This window comes from Sus scrofa, chromosome 6 (genome assembly GCF_000003025.6).
Source record: "Sus scrofa isolate TJ Tabasco breed Duroc chromosome 6, Sscrofa11.1, whole genome shotgun sequence".
Taxonomy (NCBI): Eukaryota; Metazoa; Chordata; class Mammalia; order Artiodactyla; family Suidae; genus Sus; species Sus scrofa.
The window spans coordinates 55,828,434-55,846,521 of NC_010448.4; the positions used below are offsets into that span (position 1 = coordinate 55,828,434).

An 18,088-nucleotide genomic window follows, 5' to 3' on the forward strand; every position below is an offset into this window, starting at 1 on the left:
ACTTGCAGAGGGCCGTGGCTTTGGGGCGGGCTTACTTGGACAGCATGATCAGCAAAGGCGTCTTCAACGTGAGACCTGGAGTTCCCTTCGCGGCTCGGCACAAACAAATCCGACTAGGAACCATGAGGTTGCAGGTTTGATCCCTGGCCTTGCTCAGTGGGCTAGGGATCCAGCGTTGCGTGAGCTGTGGTGCAGGTCACAGACGTGGCTCGGATCCCCCGTGGCTGTGACTGTGGTGTAGGCTGGCAGCTGTAGCTTTGATTCGACCCCTAGCCTGGGAACCTCCATGTGCCACAAGTGCAGCCCTTAAAAAACAAAAAAACAAACAAAAAAAAAAGTGAGACATGATTGATAAGAAAAAGTCTTGTGCCCATCTGGTGAGAACAGCATTCCAGCTGAGGGAACAGCAAGTGCAAAGGCTCTGAGGCTGGGACGAGTTTGGCTTGTTCAAGGAGCAGAAACAAGGCCCCGGGGGAGCTGGAGCTGAGTGAGAGTGAGAGAGGCAGGCCAGTGGCTTCAGCTGGTGCACACAGTCAGTGCTGGTTGATCTGAAGCGGAGGCAGAGAGGCCTCGATGGAGACTGGATGACCAGGGCACCGGCTGCTGTCGTCAGAGCGTCATCCAGAGGAGCCGTGACAGCTCAGGATGGGGTGGGGAGGAGAGGACGGAGTGGAGATCCATTCAGGAGGTTCTTGCAGATGCTGGAGCCTCATCCAGCTGCTCATCCAGCTGCTCTTGCAGATTGGACGTGGGGGGGTGGGGAGCAACTGAGGATGTATGTGCTTCTTTTTCTTTTCTTTTCTTTTTTAAGGGCTGTGCCTGCGGCATATGGAAGTTCCCAGGCTAGGGGTCCAATCAGAGCCCTAGCCGCATCTGTGCCTACACTGCAGCTTGCAGCAACACTGGATCCCTAACCCAATGAGCCAGGCCAGGGATCAAACCTGAATCGTCATGGGTATTACTCAGGTTCTTAACCCACTGAGCCACAATGGAAACTCCCTTTTTAAATTTTTTGTCTTTTTATAGTAGCCCCTGTGACACATGGGAGTTCTGTACAGGCTAGGGCTAAGGGTTAAATCAGAGCTGCAGCTGCAGGCTACACCACAGCCATAGCAACACTGGGTCCATGCAGCTCATGGCAACTCTGGATCCTTCACCCACTGAGCGAGGCCAGGGTTCAAACCCACATCCTCACAGAAATTACATCAGGTTCTTAACCCACTGAGCCACAAGGGGAGCTCCCTGATGGATGTGATTTTGTGATAAAATGGTCCCTAGGGGTGACTTCAAAAACTCCTGCCTCCAACTGTACCAGACATGGAGGATGCTCAGGGGTTGTTCTCCTCTTGCCTCAGAGCCTGTTTGGGGGGACAGGGGACAGGGATGCCTCCCCTGGTGGGCCAGGAGGAAGGACTGTACCTGGCAAATGGATGCATAATGGGACAAGGAGGAACGAACTAACCACAGGTGGTTGGGGCCCTGGGTAGAGCCAGCAGCTCCCTAGCATCTCTCTTATTTTCCCCAATAACCTTGATAAATGGAGATGATTCCATCTTGCAGGAGACACCGCGGTTCTGGGAGGAGACGTGGCTTGTCCAAGGTCATGCAGCCAAGTAAGTGCAAGAATGAGCAGCGGGGATTTTCCATACTAAACCCTGGGTTACCCTCTCTCCCCCAAGGTCAGGTCCCCTCATCTCTCCTCATTCCTCTGTTTTGCTGGGGAGCAGGGTTGGGGTGGACAGAAGAAGGAACTTTCACCCCCAAAGTCAGTGTTATTCCTCAAAGTACGTGGAGAAGCTGATCTCTGCTCCACAGGCAGAGGGGGCTGGGGGCTGTGATTCCTGGGCCTGGGGGAGGTGGGAGCTGGGGGGCCGGATTCCTGGATCTGAGGGCGGAGGGGCTGGGAGCTTGGACTCCTGGGCCTGGGGAGGAGGAGGTTGGGAGCCAGGACTCCTGGGGCTGCAGGGAAAGGGGGCTGGGAGCGATGATTTCTGGGTCTCGGGAGGAGGGGACCGGGGCTCTGATCCATGGCTCTGGGGAAGATGAGGACCGGGGGACCGGACTCCAGGATCTAAGGGAAAAGGGGCTGGGGGCCTGGATGCTTGGGGCTCGGGGGGCCGAGATTTCTGGGATCTGAAGCAGGAGGGAGGTGGGCTCCAGGAAGTGTCCCAGACCCGGGGCTCCAGGGATCCGAAGTGGGAAGCCGCGGGGACGCCCGGGGCGGGAGGGGGTAGGGGCCGGGCCGCAGTAACAAAGGCCTCTCCCTCCAACTAGCAACCCCCCTCGGCCCCGCCTCCCCGGCCCCCGCCTGCCCTGATTGGTCGGCCTTCCTGCCCGTCAGCGCCGCCCCCTCCCCGGGTCTGCAGCAGCTCCGGCCGCCTCGTCGCGCCCCCCCAGCCCCCTCCCCCCGCCCCCGCCGCCCCCGGGCCGGTGCAGCCGCAGGCGGGGTCCCCCTCCCCCTCCCCCTCTCCCCCAGGCCTCGCGCGCCCCGGACCGGCCCCCCCTTTCCCCTCCCCCTTCGCGCCGCCGCTGCCGCGATGCCCCCCCTGCGCCCGGGGCCCGGCTCCGGCTTCTCGCCGCCGCCGCCCTGGCCGGCCTGGCCGTCATCAGCCGAGGTACCGCAGCGCCGGGGGCGGGGGGTTCGGCTGGGACTCCAGGGTCCCGGGCAGGGATTGGGGGCGGGGGGCTGCATCCCCGGGCGGGGAAGGAGAGGCCCCCAGAAGCCGAGGTCGGGGCCCGGGGGCGGGGGCTGCATCCTCTGGCTGGGAAGGGGATCCTCGGACGCCTGGATCCATGCCCGGGGGCGGGGGTCCGCGTTCCGGGGGGCCGAGCCTGGGCCTAGGGGCGGAGGTCTGCTTCTCCGGGCGGGCAGGGGATCGCCGACACCAGGTCCCGGCCTGGGGCCGGGAGTCTGCGGCTCCGGATCAGGGAGGGGGATCAGACGCTAAGTAAGGGGACCGGGGCAGGATCTCTGAACTGAGTTGAGGGTTGGGGGGAGGAGGGATGCCCCGTCGGGGGTCTTCATCTTTGCCCCGAGAGGGTCCCCCAGGGGCTCCTGGCCTGAGGCTGGAGTAGGTGTTTCTGGGCAAAGGTGGGGCGATGGTGTCTTACCGGGGTCTGTAAGACAAGGGGGCAGGGGTATCCAGAGACCACCGTCCCAAGGCCGGGAAAGAAAGGGGGTGGGGTCAGGTCTCCGTGCGGAAAAGGGGCTGAGATTCCCCAGCTGAATTGTCCAGGTTTGGAGAAAGTGTGAGTATTTGGAGGGTTGCCGTTGTGTGTGAGGGGGAAATGGAGCTGGAGATCCAAGAAGTTGGGGTGCGGGTCTGGGGACTCTGGAAAGCTTGGTTTGGGGTCAGGACGGAATAAGAGGTGGGCAGATTGAGAAGGGAGGGAAGGGAAGGGTTAACAGGGGCCAAAGGGTTAATTGCAGCCCTCACTGTCCAGGGGTGGGAGGAGTGGTCTTTTGTAGAGCAGAAAGGGGAGAGTGGAAAGTGGGGGACCCAGGCCATGAACTTGGCAGTCTGGGTTTAGCAGCTATGTCGCTGGACCTTGTGTCCCCTCAGTGGGCTGGCAACCCCCGGGGCTGGTCCAGGAGATGCTTCTGACTAAGGAGGGGAGGGGAGAGCAGGAAGGCAGAGGGCAGGGTTCATTCGTGCTTCTGGAGAATTCTCCCCAGGCCCTGCCCCAACCAAGGATCACAGAATCAGGGGTACACATTTGGGGACAGCCTAGAACCCCCACTAGCCTCCCTAGAACCCCCAGCAGCCTCTGCGAGGCAGCGGCTCTGAGCCTCCCGCCCACACACCACCGGTCACACACAGCCACATAAATACCCATCACCCAACCGGACCAGAGCCGCACCTGCAGACACCCAGTCACACCAACCCCGCCGGAGCACGCAGACTGCTTGGGGAGGGGAGTGGGGGGGGGCTCCTAATCCGTGATGGTGCAGACGGTCTGCGCGCCCCTCCCTCCTGACCCGTCTGAATCACTGTCTGACTTTCTTCTGCCTGCCTGTCTGTGTCTGTTGGTCTCTGTCACTTGTCGGTAGGTCTCTCTCACGTCTCGGCCATTTCCGGAGGCTCCCTAGCTCTGGGTGACATTCCGGCTGTCTCTGTCTCTGGGTCCCCATCTCTCCATCCCTGCTGGGCTCAGCACAATCTCACATCTGTCCCTCTCCGCCTCTGGAACTGCGTCTCCCTGTCGCCCCACGTGTGTGTCCCTAGACCCTCGCTGGCGCCTTGTCCTCCTCTGCTTCTGGGAACTCGCGTCCCATCTCGGTCGTTCATCTCCGTCCTTGTCCTTTCCTAGTCTCTGGCCTTCTCCCTCCTCCACGCGCCTCCCGGCTTTCCTCTCTCCCTCCCGTGACTCTCGAAATGACTTCCCACTTTCTTTCCATCCACTTCTCCTGTTCAGAACCCTCGAAACCCCATTGTTCACACGGGCCGGGCGAGGGCGCTTAGCGGGGCCAGGAGGTGGTCTGTGATCTAGGTTAAGTCCATTCCCACCTCTGGGCCTCGGGTCCCCCATCTGAGAACTGTGTGCAAGAGGGCTGGGGCGGAGAGGGGGGCGGGTGTGATGAGCTGAGACAGTGTTAGGGTGGCAGAAAGACAGCCGCGCCCACCCACCACCCCCTGACAGCTGGGGCTGTCTGAGAAAAAGCCGGTGGAAGATATGCCAAATTGCATCTCCTCCTGTCTTTTATTCATTCGATGTCTTCCAAATTACGAGAGGAACGCAGACAAGTGAACCATCCACCACAGACGGGCAGAAGAGCAAAATCCCCACCATGTCCCCCCCTCACCAAACCCAGCCTCCCACGGTCCGACACAGCACAGTTCAGCATCTGTAAGGGATTGGTTAGTGTGTTGATGGTTTTCCCAAGATAGAAACAAAATAAAGCCATTTCTCTGCAACTGGCTTTTCCCCACTTAACTCCACCTCCCCAGCATCTCTAGATACTGTTTCATCTTTACTAATTTTTGTTTTATGCCAACACACACACACACACGCACGCACGCACACACACACGCATCTATTTACAAGAGTAGCTGCAGCAGGTGATTTGGGGCTGTTCCTTTGCCATATTAGATGGAGCGGGGACGGGATGAACCCGGGTGTGGGGACTGTTCTCCAGGAGTCCCCCCACCCCGCCCTGGGCACCCTGTTTATCCAGCCTGTGGGCTCTGCCTCATCCGCTCATTCAAGCTGTACATACTGAGCAGAGGGTCACTGTTCCGGACACTAGGAATCTATAAACCCAGCAGTGAGGGAGCAGGTGACGTTCCTGCCCTCACAGAGCTGGCGTCCTGGTGGGATGGAGAGAGATCAACAAACTAAAACCAAACCTAACAAGCAAATAGGTAAACAGGTCATTTCAGAGTGTGGCCAGTAACGAAGAGAATGACTCGGCAGACAGCTGGCCTTGTGGGAGTTCACAGCCGAGTGGAGTTCAGACTGAAGGGGGCGTGTGTGGAATCAGCCTTGGAAAGCTCTCCAGGGAATGGCAGAGGCAAAGGCCCTGCGGTGGGAACCAGCAGAAAGGAACAGCCAGCATGTGGAAAGTTCCAGAGTTCTTGGCTCATCTTCCGGACTCCAGGCATCAGTCATAAGAAGGACCTAGGGGAGTTCCCCGGTGGCCTAGTGGTTAAGGACTTGGCGTTCTCACTGCTGTGGCATGGGTTTGATCCCTGGCAGGGGAACAGCCAAAAGAAAGTAAAAGAAGGAGTTCCCGCTGTGGCGCACCGGGATTGGCAGTGTCTCCTCAGCGCCAGGACACAAGGTTCGATCCCTGGCCTGGCACCGTGGGTTCAAGGATGCAGCTGCAGCAGCGGTGGTGAGGTAGCAACCGCACTCAGATCTGATCCCAGGCTGACACCTGCCACATAACCGGCCCATCAGCCACATACATAGAGCTGTTTGTAGGCGCTTAACTAGTAGGTGTGTTTTGAACCCTTGCTTGGGTGACCCCTGTCACTCCCCCCCGACGTCCCTGTTTACAGATGGGGACACTGAGTCCCAGGGAGAGGAAGTCAATTTGTGCACCCCAGTGGCACAGCTGGGATTTAAACCCAGGCAGCCCCACTCCCCAGTGCTAGCCTGGTTGTGACAGAGGAGATGCTGACAGGGCATCTGTATGGGAGTTGCTGACTTGGGGGGGCGGTGCTGGGCATAGAGAGACCTACAGCCTTCCCCCTCCTCCCACCTCCGGGGACCAACTCGGAACCTGAGATAACAATAGATGTTTCCTTAAAAAGAAGGCACTGTTAGAAGTAGCTAGCATTTATGGGGCCCTTTCTGCATGCTAAGCACTAGACATTTTGCCTGCATGTTCTCGTGGAATCCTTGACCGAATATCCTCCAAGGGAAGAACTGCCGTTTTTCCCCTTTCTACAGTTGGGGAAACTGAGGCTCCAACTGGCCGGAGGTCACCCAGCGCAGGCTCCTCAGGGCTTTCTCATCCTGTCTCTAGACTTAAGCATTCCCTCTCCAAACAGTGAAACAGTTTCCCTCCTCGGAGCTAAGCCCAGTTCTGGGGGACACAGCCAAGATTCAGGCCCTCAAAGGGAGTTCCCGTTGTGGCGCAGCAGAAACGAATCCAACTAGTATCCAGGAGGAGGCAGGTTCGATCCCTGGCCTTGCTCAGTGGGTTAAGGATCCAGCATTGCTGTGAGCTGTGGTGTAGGTCACAGATGCAGCTCGGATCTAGCATTGTCATGGCTGTGGTGCAGGCCAGCAACTGCAGCTCTGATTTGACCTCTAGCCTGGGAACTTCCATATGCTGTGAATGCAGCCCTAATAGAAAAGAAAAGAAAAGAAAAAGATTCAGGCCCTTGGGGAACTCCAGGTCAAATAGAAGAGACGCCCCTGGACACTGTCCCAGTTGAGTCAGAAGGTACCCAGGAGAGAGAGTGAGGACTCTCTGCCTTGAATAGTCAGTGAGGTTCCTCTGGCAGAGGGGGCATTTGCATTGGGGTTTTGAAGAATGAGTAGGAGGTCGGGAGTTGGAGAAGCATGTTGCGGGCAGCCCTTTACATTCACTCATTCAACAAATATGTCCCAAGGCTTTCTGGCCCAAGTCTTGCCCTGGGAGATGCTGAGGACGCAGACCTGAAGCAGACCCAAGCTCTGCTGTCAAGAAACTTACAGTCCAATGGGGGAGACAGACACAGCCACCACAGTGTGATCTGAGCTCTGATGGAGGGAGTCCAGTTGTGGGGACACAGCTAGGGCTGGAAGGAGTGGGGAGTCAGAGTTTTCCAAGCAGAATTGCTGCGGACGGAACCTCATGTGCACTAGCTTGTGTATTTATGTATTAAACATCTCTTGGAGTTCCCGCTGTGGTGCAGTGGGTTACGAATCTGGCTGCAGGGAGTTCCTGTCATGGCTTAAGTGGTCGACGAACCCGACTAGCATCCATGGGGATGTGGGTTCGATCCCTGGCCTCGCTCAGTGGGTTAGGGATCCGGCGTTGCCATGCGCTCTGGTGTAGTTCACACATGTGCTTGGATACCGCATTGCCGTGGCCCTCGTGTGGGCCAGTGGCTATAGCTGTGATTGGACCCCTAGCCTGGGAACCTGCATAGGCTGTGGGTGCAGCCATGAAATGCAAAAAGAAGAATCTGAATGCGGCAGCTTGGGTCGTTGCAGAGGCAGCAGGTCGAGTCTCAGCCCAGCACAGTGGGTTACAGACCTGGCATTGCCACAGCTATGGCATAGGCTGCAGCTGCGGCTCGGATTCCACCCCTGGTTCAGGAACTTCCATACGTCACAGGTGCAGCCGTTAAAAACAAAGAAACGAACAAACAAAAAAACATCTCCTGAGACCTCCTGTGGGCCAGACCCTGAGCTGGGTGATGCTGGAGGTGGCTCAGGCCCAGTTCCTGACCTGAGATGCTTGCATCCGGTGGGGAAGGCAAACCCAGACACGATCCAGGGTCACTGGGACTGTGGCAGAGGGAGAGGCTGGGCCCAGCGACAGAGAGGGTGGTGGAATGGCTAAAGGTCCCAATTGCTAAGGCCCAGAGAGGGCAAGGGTCCCACCCCAGCTCACCCAGCACGAAGGCGCCTCCTGATCCTGCAGTCTGGGAACCAAGGTGAGATAGCTATGCAGACATGCAAATTTATAGACACACAGACCCGGAATGAAAGACCCACTTGAGATAACTTCATTACTCATCTCCCGAGACTGCCCTCAGCCGGGGCCCAGCTGGGTGTGCTGGGGACACAGATGGCCTGAGCCCGGCCCTGCCCTGGAGGAGCAGGTGGCGGGGGGTGGGGGCGGGCAGACGACTCTGATCCACGATGCCCTGGGAGCAGGGCAGAGTGGGCCATCCCTCCTAAGACAGGACCATGGACTAGGTCCCCGGAGAAGGAGGAGCGTTTGGAGGGGAAACAGCGGGGGACACTGTAAATCAATGCTAATGGCAAAAATTAGGTAAAGAAGGCAGAGCTGGGCGACGCTGTGGGCGAAGAGGCTGGAGAGTCACGCCAGGGCTCCGATGCCAGGCTGAGGGGCGGGGGCCGCTTTGAATGTTGGGAAGATCCCGCCAGCAAGGCGTGCATCTGTGTCTGTCTGTTTTCCTGTCTGCTGGGACCCGATTAAGATCCTGCCTGTCTCTGTGAGGTCCACACCCCACCCCAGGGCCCTAGGCTGAGCGCAGGAGCCCGGGTTCTTCCCTGCAGCTTTGGGGGGGACCTTGGACAGCTCCCTGTCCACCCCAGTCCTCCTTTACCCTTGGACAATGGCTGTCCCAGGGCTGAAAGGGGTGGGGGGGATTTTGCCCCCTAGGAGGCAGCTGGCAATGTCCAGAGGCATTTTGGTTGGGGACCTACTGGCATCTAGGGGTCAAGGCCAGGGGTGCAGCCAAACATCCTACATTGCACAGGGACGGCCCTACCACGAAGAATCATCCAGCCACCTGGTCTCAGATGTGCATGACCAGGACTATGACAGATCCTGTGGGATGGGGGTGTGTGTGTATGTGTGGATGTGGTTGTGTGTGATCTGATCGAGGGTGACAGCGTGACTGCCTGCACCCGATTCTTGGCCCACGGCATCCCCTTTGTATTTGAGAGGCTGTGCTGGTGTCGCTGTTTCATTGCACAAGCCACAGCTTCACGCATGACTTTCCAGAGTGAGGGGTGGGGATGAGCATGGCCCTCTGGCTGGTAGTGTCACCGTGACTGATTAGGCCAGCATGTGTGTGTGTGTGTGTGTGTGTGTGAGAGAGAGAGAGAGAGAGAGAGAGAGAGAGAGAGATGGACAAACAGAAAGAGAGAGAGACAGCCTCTGGGTAGGGCTGTAGCCGTGTGTAGATTTTCCACATGCATTGGGGGCACTGCTGGTGTCCGGGTAGCGGTGTGGATCCGGTTGTACGCGGTGGGGCGAGTCAGGGTGCCGTGGCTGCTTGGCCTGGAGCTGGCCCTCTGGTGGCTGATAGGAGTGCGTCTGCAAGAGAACTGTCTTTTCCGTCTGACCTTCTCCCGGGTGTGCGTCCCAGGCTTGTGCGTCAGCCGGAGCATGAGCTCCTGTCCCTCAGAGCAGGGCCCATTGAAGCGCGGGGGATTATTTGCCGGCTGGGGAGCTGGCTCTGTGCGTCTTTCCCAGGCCCTGGTGTCTGTGTGCGTCTGTCCCCTGGCCGCCCCTCCCGTTACGAGGGCCGCGTCCACTCTGCATGGCTCAGGAAGGGTGTTCAGAGCGCAGAGGCCGCTCTGGCCCCGGGGTGCCCAAGGTGAAGGGCTGCAGGGCTCAGGCCGCCGATCCCAGGGTCTGGCCAGCCCACTGCGCTGACTCTGCCCCCAGCTGCGTCCTGGGGGGCTGCAGACAGAGTGGGCCTCTGGGAGTCATTGGGGCTGCACAGGCAATTAATTCGTTAGGTTCATTAGCTCTCATCCTGGGGCGGGGACCAGGGCAGCCCTGCGTCAGGCCGTCCCTCCCCAGGCGTCCAAGGTCATCTGGCTGCCTCCTCCTGCCTGCCTGGTGCAGCTCCATCCGCCGCCTCCGCATGCCCAGCCCCCACTCCCTGGCCCCGGTCCAGCCGCTGGCCACGGTCCACAGAGAGATGAATGGGTCGGGGTGGGGGCTCTGCCAGGCGCTGGGGCACTGGAGTGCGCAGGCCGGCGTGGGCATGCGCCCGCACCAGGGAGCCCCGCTGGGCATGGGCACACGGGCGAGGGAGTGTGTGTAGACGCGGGGTCTGCAGAGGTTTGTGGGGATCTGTACTTCACACCTTCGGGTGCACTGGGCGCCTGCGATAGATGTGTGTCTGCGTGGACATACGAATGTGGCTGTGTTGTGTGTGCGCGTTTGCCTTTGTGAGTCTCTGGGTGGCTGGCTCTGTGTGTGTGTCCTCCCATGTATTTCTGAATTCCTGTGTGCACTTGTGTGTGTCTGTGGCATCTGTACCTGTCTCTGAGCTTGTACGTGCGAATGTGTGTGTACATATCTGTTCGTGAATCTGTGTATGTGTGTCTGTACGCTGTTTGTGAACATGCGAGTGCCTGTGTGGACACGTGTGGACATGTGTGTGTGTACGCGTGTCCATGCGTGTGTATTTGCACATGCATTTCTGTACTTGTGAATCTGTGTGTCTGTCAGTGTGTGCACATCTGCACGTAGCATCTCTGTGTACATGTGAGCCTTGGTGTACGTGTGTTTGTGTGCCATGCTGGGCTGTTGTCTCAGCGTCTCTGGAGGTGTGTAGGTTTGTGTGTCAGGGTCTGGGTGGGTCCCTGTGGGCTTGTGGGAGGTACATGCTGTGTGTGTCTGCTCTGAGTGTGTCTCAGTGAACGTGTGTGCGGGCGGGGGTGGGAAATGCCTGTGTCTGCAGATCCTTGTGTGTGCACGTCTGCACACGTGTGTACACGTGTTTGTGTGCTCACCTGTACTGTCCCGGCCCCGGCCGAGCTGAGCGCCCTCCATTCCGCAGGGCTGCTATCCCAGAGCCTGGAGTTCAGCTCCCCCGCAGACAACTACACTGTATGTGAAGGCGACAACGCCACGCTCAGGTAGGGCCTTGTCCTTCCTACCTGCCGCCCCCTGACTTTCCTTTGGGGGGCGCCGCTCCTGACGCGAAGGCACAGCCCGGCCCTCCCCCATCAGGGGAGAGGCGCTACCCCTGGGCCTCTGTGCCCTCATCTGTCAAATGGGTGGAGGAGCAGGGCCCACCGCCTGGGCGGTAGTGAGGATTCGAGTCTGCGCTCGCGCCCTGAGCATGGACAGCGTGACCCACTGTGACCGCCTGGCCGTGGAGACGGGAAGGTGGGCGCAGGCCTCGCTGCCTGTGAGGACTGCAGACCAGCGGTGGGCTTGCCTCCCCCACCCCGAAGCCCCACCGGGGGGGGGGGGCTGGAGCGCCAGGTTGGAGGGGGGAGACGAACCGCCCCGCCCTCGCCCTTCCCGCCAGCTGCTTCATCGACGAGCATGTGACCCGAGTGGCCTGGCTGAACCGCTCCAACATCCTGTACGCGGGCAACGACCGCTGGACCAGCGACCCGCGGGTGCGGCTGCTGACCAACACGCCCGAGGAGTTCTCCATCCTCATCACGCAGGTGGGGCTGGGCGACGAGGGCCTCTACACCTGCTCCTTCCAGACCCGCCGCCAGCCCTACACCACTCAGGTGTACCTCATCGTCCACGGTGAGCCCGCCCCGGGGCCCCAGGACCCCGGCAGTGGAGGAGGGGACCCTCGTGTCCTCGCCGATCCCAGGGGCACAACCGTGGGGCAGGCAGGCACACGCCCTGCGCTCACGGATTCCGGCCAAGCGGAGGGGGGACGTCACGAACCAAGTCTAGGGCAGGACAGTGCAGTCGCTGGCTCAGCTCTGCTTTTGGGGGGCTTTTTTCTTCCTGCTTTTTAGGGCCGCGCCCGCGTTACATGGAGGTTCCCAGGCTAGGGGTCTGATTGGAGCTACAGCTGCCAGCCTACCCCGCAGCCACAGCATGGCCGGATCCTGAACCCACTCAGCGAGGCCAGGGATCAAACCCGCAAGCTCATGGTTCCTCTTTGGATTCGTTTCTGTTGCGCCACAGCGGGAACTGCGTGTCAGCTCTGTTTATTGAGCACCTCCTATGGGTGGGCATTGCTCCACGCCCTGGGGATAGAGGAGACACCCGCAGGCTGTCCCTGCCCCTTCAGAGGTGACTTTCCAAGGGAGGCAGCTTCCCAGATCTAATGCCTGAGCTGAGACCTTCAACTGGGTGCAGGGCTGGTCCCAGAAAAGGCATAGCACGTGTGGGGGCTGGATGCGCGGAGTGGGAGATGTGGGGCTGCGGGGATCTGAGGAGGGGGCCAGCGGTGCGCTGGAGGGCAGGGAGCACCTGGAGAGACAGGGACCCGGGGACAAACCCGACCTGGGAACTGGATCCCCCACCCCACCCCTGCCCCGTTCCGACCTTGCTGCCACCAGCGAGCAGCCCACCAAGGGCCCCAGAGACCCCAGGCGGTCTCGGACTCCTCCTCTGCGGAACAGAGATGATGCCATCCTGCATCGAATCCAAGACGTGGTCAGGTGGAAGGGGCGCCTTTATTTCACGCCCTGCTGGAACCGAAAAAACCCAGCTTCTGCCGCTTAAACTCTGGTGTCTATACTGCAAGGCCACCCTGACTGGAGAACTAGTCAAGCAGGGTGTAGAGGCTGAGGCGGAAGATGGCTGTGTTAGAATCGAGGCGTGTACTACACCCACCCCAAAGGCTGGTGGTGGGGTTAGGGTTTAATGGGTGAATTTTTTTTGGGGGGGGGCAGCACCTGCAGCATATGGAGGGTCCCAGGCTAGGGGTCTAATTGGAGCCGTAGCTGCCAGCCTACACCACAGCCACAGCAGTGCGGGATCCGAGCTGCGTCTGTGACCCACACCACAGCTCACGGCAGCGCCAAATCCCCGGCTCACTGAGCAAGGCCAGGGATGGAACCTCGATCTTCATGGATACTAGTCGGATTCATTTCCCCTGCGCCACAATGGGAACTCCCTAATGTGTGAATTTTTATAAAACACTCAGAACAGGGTAAGCTTACACACAGTAAGCACCCTACAACCATTAGTTAAAGAAATTAATTTTTTAATTAATAGTAATAAATAAATAAAAATAGAGACAGGGAGGCGTTCCCATCGTGGCCCAGCGGTAACAAACCCGACTAGTATCCATGAGGACTCAGGTTCGATCCTTGGCCTTGCTCAGTGGGTTAAGGATCCGGCATTGCTGTGAGCTGTGGTGTAGGTCGCAGACTCGGCTTAGAACCCGATTTGCTGTGGCTGTGGTGTAGGCTAGGCTGGCAGCTGTAGCTCTGATTCAACCTCCGCCTGGGAACTTCCATATGCTGCGTGTGCAGCCCGAAAAAGCAAAAGAAAAGGAGAGAGGGAGACAGGGAGGGAGGAATTGGGACCAGGAGACAGAAGAGAGGAATCAGGTTGGGAGGAAGGTGGAGAGAGACAGAGACTGAGACAGACCAGCAGCTGGAGAAGGAACCAGACACAGAGGGAGGCGAATACACAGAGGAATTCCTACCGAAAGAGGAATGTCTGCCGGACCCAGGGTCTCACGGAGGAGGGGCTGGGGCTGGATCCTGGGTCTGAGGGAGGAGGGGCTGGGGGCTGGACCCCTGGGTCTGAGGGAGGAGGAGCCCACCCCCAGCCTCTCACTGACCCACCCTCTCGCCTGCAGTCCCCGCCCGCATCGTGAACATCTCTTCGCCCGTGACCGTGAACGAGGGGAACAATGTGAATCTGCTCTGTCTGGCCGTGGGGCGGCCGGAGCCCACGGTGACCTGGAGGCAGCTCCGAGGTGAGGACCCCAATCCCAGCCAAAAGCGCCTTTCCCTGCTCCACCATCTGGGCCCCTCTGTCGCCCACGCCCCCAGCCAGGTCCCCAGCGCCTCCCCTCCTCCTCCTCTGCTCCCCCCGCCCCCCCCCCGCCCCATTGCTATGACTGGACTTCCCGCTCCCACCCTGGCCCCTGATCTCCTGCAGACCACAGGGCCTTAGCGCCTTCACCACTTGCCAGCCCAGGCCTGGGTTTTTCCCTCCACATCACCTGCTAGATCCCAGTAGCCTCAGTCTCTCCCCGCCGCCAGGTCACAGGGTTCTCCGGGCCTCAGAGCCCCCCCGCCCCGCCCCCCCCCCCCCCCCCCGCCACTAGATGGCCAGAGCCAGGTTACGGCCACGGCCTCGGCCCATGTGCCCGTCTTCTGCTCACATCACTGCATCTCTGCTGAATGCCTTGGGCGAGCGGTTCTCCGAGTGTGTCCCCAGCATCAGCATCACCTGGAAACTTGCCAGAAATGCACACTCTGGGGCCTACCCGGCCTTAACAAGTCCGAACCGCCCTCCCCCCATCATCACCACCGTCTGTCTTCCCAAGCCCTTCAAGTAATGCCAAAGGTGGAGGCGAGGACCAGGGCTGCCCTCCGAGTGCCCAGGTGCTGGAACGGGCCTTTCCAGATCCCAGGCCTCGCCTGTGGCCCCTTTTACCTGGATCTCCACCACTGTTTCCCAGATCCCTAGATCCTCCCTCGCCAGCTCTTTGGAAACCAATGATGCCAGTTACTAGATCTCCTGGGACTCCAGAACCCAAGAACTAGGTCTCGGATCCTTGGATCCTCCCCTACTGGTTCATCTGAGCCCCACAGCCCTGGTCTCAAGATCCTGCATCCCCGGATGCTCTGAGTCCCAAAGAATCTTCTGAGCCCGGCGACCTGCCATAAGACTCCAGGCGCCTGGATTGCTGATCCCAGTCAACAGATCCTGAGTCCTTGGATGCCAAGGACTAGATCCCAGAACCCCTCCTCCACTGGGTCTGTATTTTCTGGATCTTTCTGAGCTTCAAGATCCTAGGACTCTTCCCACTGGATCCCGTGAGCCCCATAACCTGAGTTATGGCCTCCCAGCTCACTGTATCCCCTTAACCCCCAAATTCTAGGGCCCACCCTTAGCAGGAGGTCCCCACCCCCCAGCCCCCTCCCCCTGCCACTGACCCGGGCACTCCAGGCCCTGCGGTGTCCGCCCCGCTGATGTGTGTCCGTGTTGTGCCCGTGTTGTCCCGTGTTAAGTGTTTGTGTCTGGCCCCGCCCCCGCCCCCGCCCCCCACAGACGGCTTCACCTCCGAAGGCGAGATCCTGGAGATTTCCGACATCCAGCGAGGCCAGGCCGGGGAATACGAATGCGTGACACACAACGGGGTTAACTCCGTGCCCGACAGCCGCCGCGTGTTGGTCACAGTCAACTGTGAGCGCCCGCTGGCACTGGGCCCGAAAGTGGGGCGGACCCTGGGTCCCGGGGGAGGGAGGATGTGAGGGCAGAGGAAGGGGGTGGGTCTCGGGAGGAAGGGGGTCTGAGGATTTAGACCTGGACTCCTAGGGGGGAGGGGGCTGGCCGGCGGGACCCCTTCGTCCCCACGTAGCTAGGAGAATTCATTGGCCTCTGTCCCTCGCCAGATCCTCCAACCATCACGGACGTGACCAGCGCCCGCACGGCCCTGGGCCGGGCCGCCCTCCTGCGCTGCGAAGCCATGGCCGTGCCCCCCGCAGATTTCCAGTGGTACAAGGATGACAGGCTGTGAGGACGGCGCTGGGGCTGCGGGGCGGGTGGGGGCTGTCGTCCCTAGCCCTTTAGACTGTGGGGAATCGGGCAGAGGGAGCAAAGAACTAGGTCCTGAGAACTAGGGGTCCAGCGTCTAGGTGTTGGCGTCCATGGGGCTCTAGGGAAACTGGGGTGACTTGTTGGAAACGGGGCCCCAGGATGATGAATACCGGAGCCTGGTCTTCTCGGGCTCCTCAGGAAGGCCTGGGATCCAGGTCGATGCTGAGGATCTAGGGAAGCTGTCGGAGACCCGTGGGTCTGGGATCCAGCGGGGCATGGGAGCCCCTAGCGGTTGGGGACAGATCCTGGGAGAATCCAGTGGCCCTGAGGGCTGGGGTACCCGGAGAGGGGCATCAGTGGGAGTGGCCCGGCATCCCTGGGGAGCTAGAACCCGAAGGTCGGGTTGCCGGGGTGGGGGACAGAAGGAATGGTCCCCAGGGGGTGGGGAAGCCTGAAAGTCGGGGGGGCTGGGGTTTCCGGCTGGAGGGGGTCCCGGGCCGGGGTCCTGCGCCCTGGCCCCTGACCCGGCTCCTCGGCAGGCTGAGCAGTGGCACGGCCGAGGGCCTGAAGGTGCAGACGGAGCGCACCCGCTCGATGCTTCTCTTCGCCAACGTGAGCGCCCGGCATTACGGCAACTACACCTGCCGCGCAGCCAACCGGCTGGGGACGTCCAGCGCCTCCATGCGGCTCCTGCGTGCGTCCCTGAGAGGCGGGAGGGGCGGGGCCGGGCCGCGTGGGCGGGGCCGGGGAGGTGGCGCCGCAGGCTCTTGCCGCACGTTGAGATGCAGAAGCAACGCGACTGGGCCAGAAAGCCATTTCTTCCACCGACATTCACTGAGCGCCCACAAGGGCCAGGGAGACAGCAATGCACTAAAGAGGCAAGGTCGGAGTTCCCGTCATGGCTCAGTGGTTAATGAATCTGACTAGCATCCGTGAGGACGCATGTTCGATCCCTGCCCTCGCTCAGTGGGTTAAGGATCCGGCGTTGCCATGAGCTGTGGTGTAGGTTGCAGATCTAGGGACTGGTACGGCCTACAGTCTAGCAGTAATAGAAAAGCAACAAACAAATGGACACATGCATAAAATGAAAAACACAAAATAAGCAGAATAATTTTGGATATGCATAAGGGCTGAGAGACAATAAGCTTAGCCTTAGGTAAGCTCATCAGAGAAAGTTTCCTGGAGAGGGTTGCATTTGGACTTGAGATCTGCATGGTCAAAAGATGTCAGCCCTGGAGTTCCCTCTGTGGCTCAGCAGGTTAAGTACCCAACTAGTATCCATGAGGTTTGATCCCTGGCTTTGCTCAGTGGGTTAAGAATCTGGCGTTGCTGTGAGCTGTGGTGTAGGTCATAAGACACCGCTGGGATCCTGTCTTGCTGTGGCTCTGGCATAGGCTGGGCAGCTGTAGATCCAATTCAACCCCTAGCCTGGGAACCTCCTTATGCCACGCGTGTGGTTCTGGAGAGGAAGCAGCAGCCAGCTCGCCAGGGTTTGTGGGAAGAGCTTTGTAGGCAGAGGGAACAGGGATCAGTCAGATGCGAAGACTAAAAGAGGGTCAGATGCGCAGGCACACTGAGTGAAAGCCCAGAATGATCCCGAGCAGGTAGACCCTCAAACAAGACCCTCAGAGACCAGAGCAGAGGCGAGACCCCCACGAGAGACACACACATGGGTCCCCCGGCTCCAGGCCTCCGCCCATGACCTCCTCTCTTTCCCCAGGCCCAGGATCTCTGGAAAACTCGGCGCCGAGGCCCCCGGGGCCGCTGACCCTCCTCTCCGCCCTGGGCTGGCTGTGGTGGAGGATGTAGGAAGAATCCAGTGCAGTTTGCTTCCCTAGGCAGCGGCGGCGGCGGCGGGGGGCCTGGGGCCGAGAGCGAGAGGCAACGGGGAGCAAGCGCCATGGGTCTCGAGGAGGAGGAGGAGGCGGCGGAGGGGCTCTCGGCCACGGAGGAAGAAGAGAGGAAAAGGAGCAGGAGGAAAGCTCTTTAGAGAACCCATCACTGTGAGGGATAACGCAAAATTATGCATCTTTCTACAGCCATTCTCGCCACCGTTCACCCTTCCAAATGTGACCCACCCCCCGGCCACCCCACACCCCTCTCTTAGCTCAGGCTGGCAACTGGATCGCGTGTGCGTAGTGGGCGTGGGAGTGTGAGGTGAGTGTGTGTGTGTTTGTGTGTGTGTGGCTGGGTGGGTGGGCGGGAAAGGGCTCAAGCACACGCGTCCCTCCTCGACACCCCCCAGGTCCACTGCCCCCAACCCGCTGGCTCTCGCCTCGGCTGGAGGGAGCGATGGGGGCCCCGTGCTAGAAGCTGCCAGGAGAGGTTTTTGCCAGGCTTCCCCGCTTTCCCAGTATATGCACGCACACCGCCCCTCCCCTCCCCGGGACAGGCTGTCTCCTGGGCAGGTTGGCAGCGGGAGGGGCATCGCGCTGGCTTGTCAAGCTGTCCCTCAGCCTCAGCGAGCAGGTGCAGGATCTCCATCCTGGCTCCGGGCCTCCCCCCCCCCCC

General features: G+C 60.1%; 1 protein-coding gene across 1 annotated transcript; it reads left to right on the top strand.

Annotated features, from left to right (window-relative positions):
* On the top strand, positions 45–17,828 carry LOC100512905 (igLON family member 5). The gene is made up of 9 exons (XM_003127376.5): positions 45–68; positions 2,477–2,615; positions 10,932–11,010; positions 11,409–11,641; positions 13,665–13,784; positions 15,089–15,223; positions 15,433–15,553; positions 16,117–16,271; positions 17,298–17,828. The coding sequence occupies exons 1-9, from the start codon at positions 45–47 to the stop codon at positions 17,384–17,386; spliced, it is 1,095 nt and encodes a 364-aa protein (XP_003127424.3). The 3' UTR covers positions 17,387–17,828.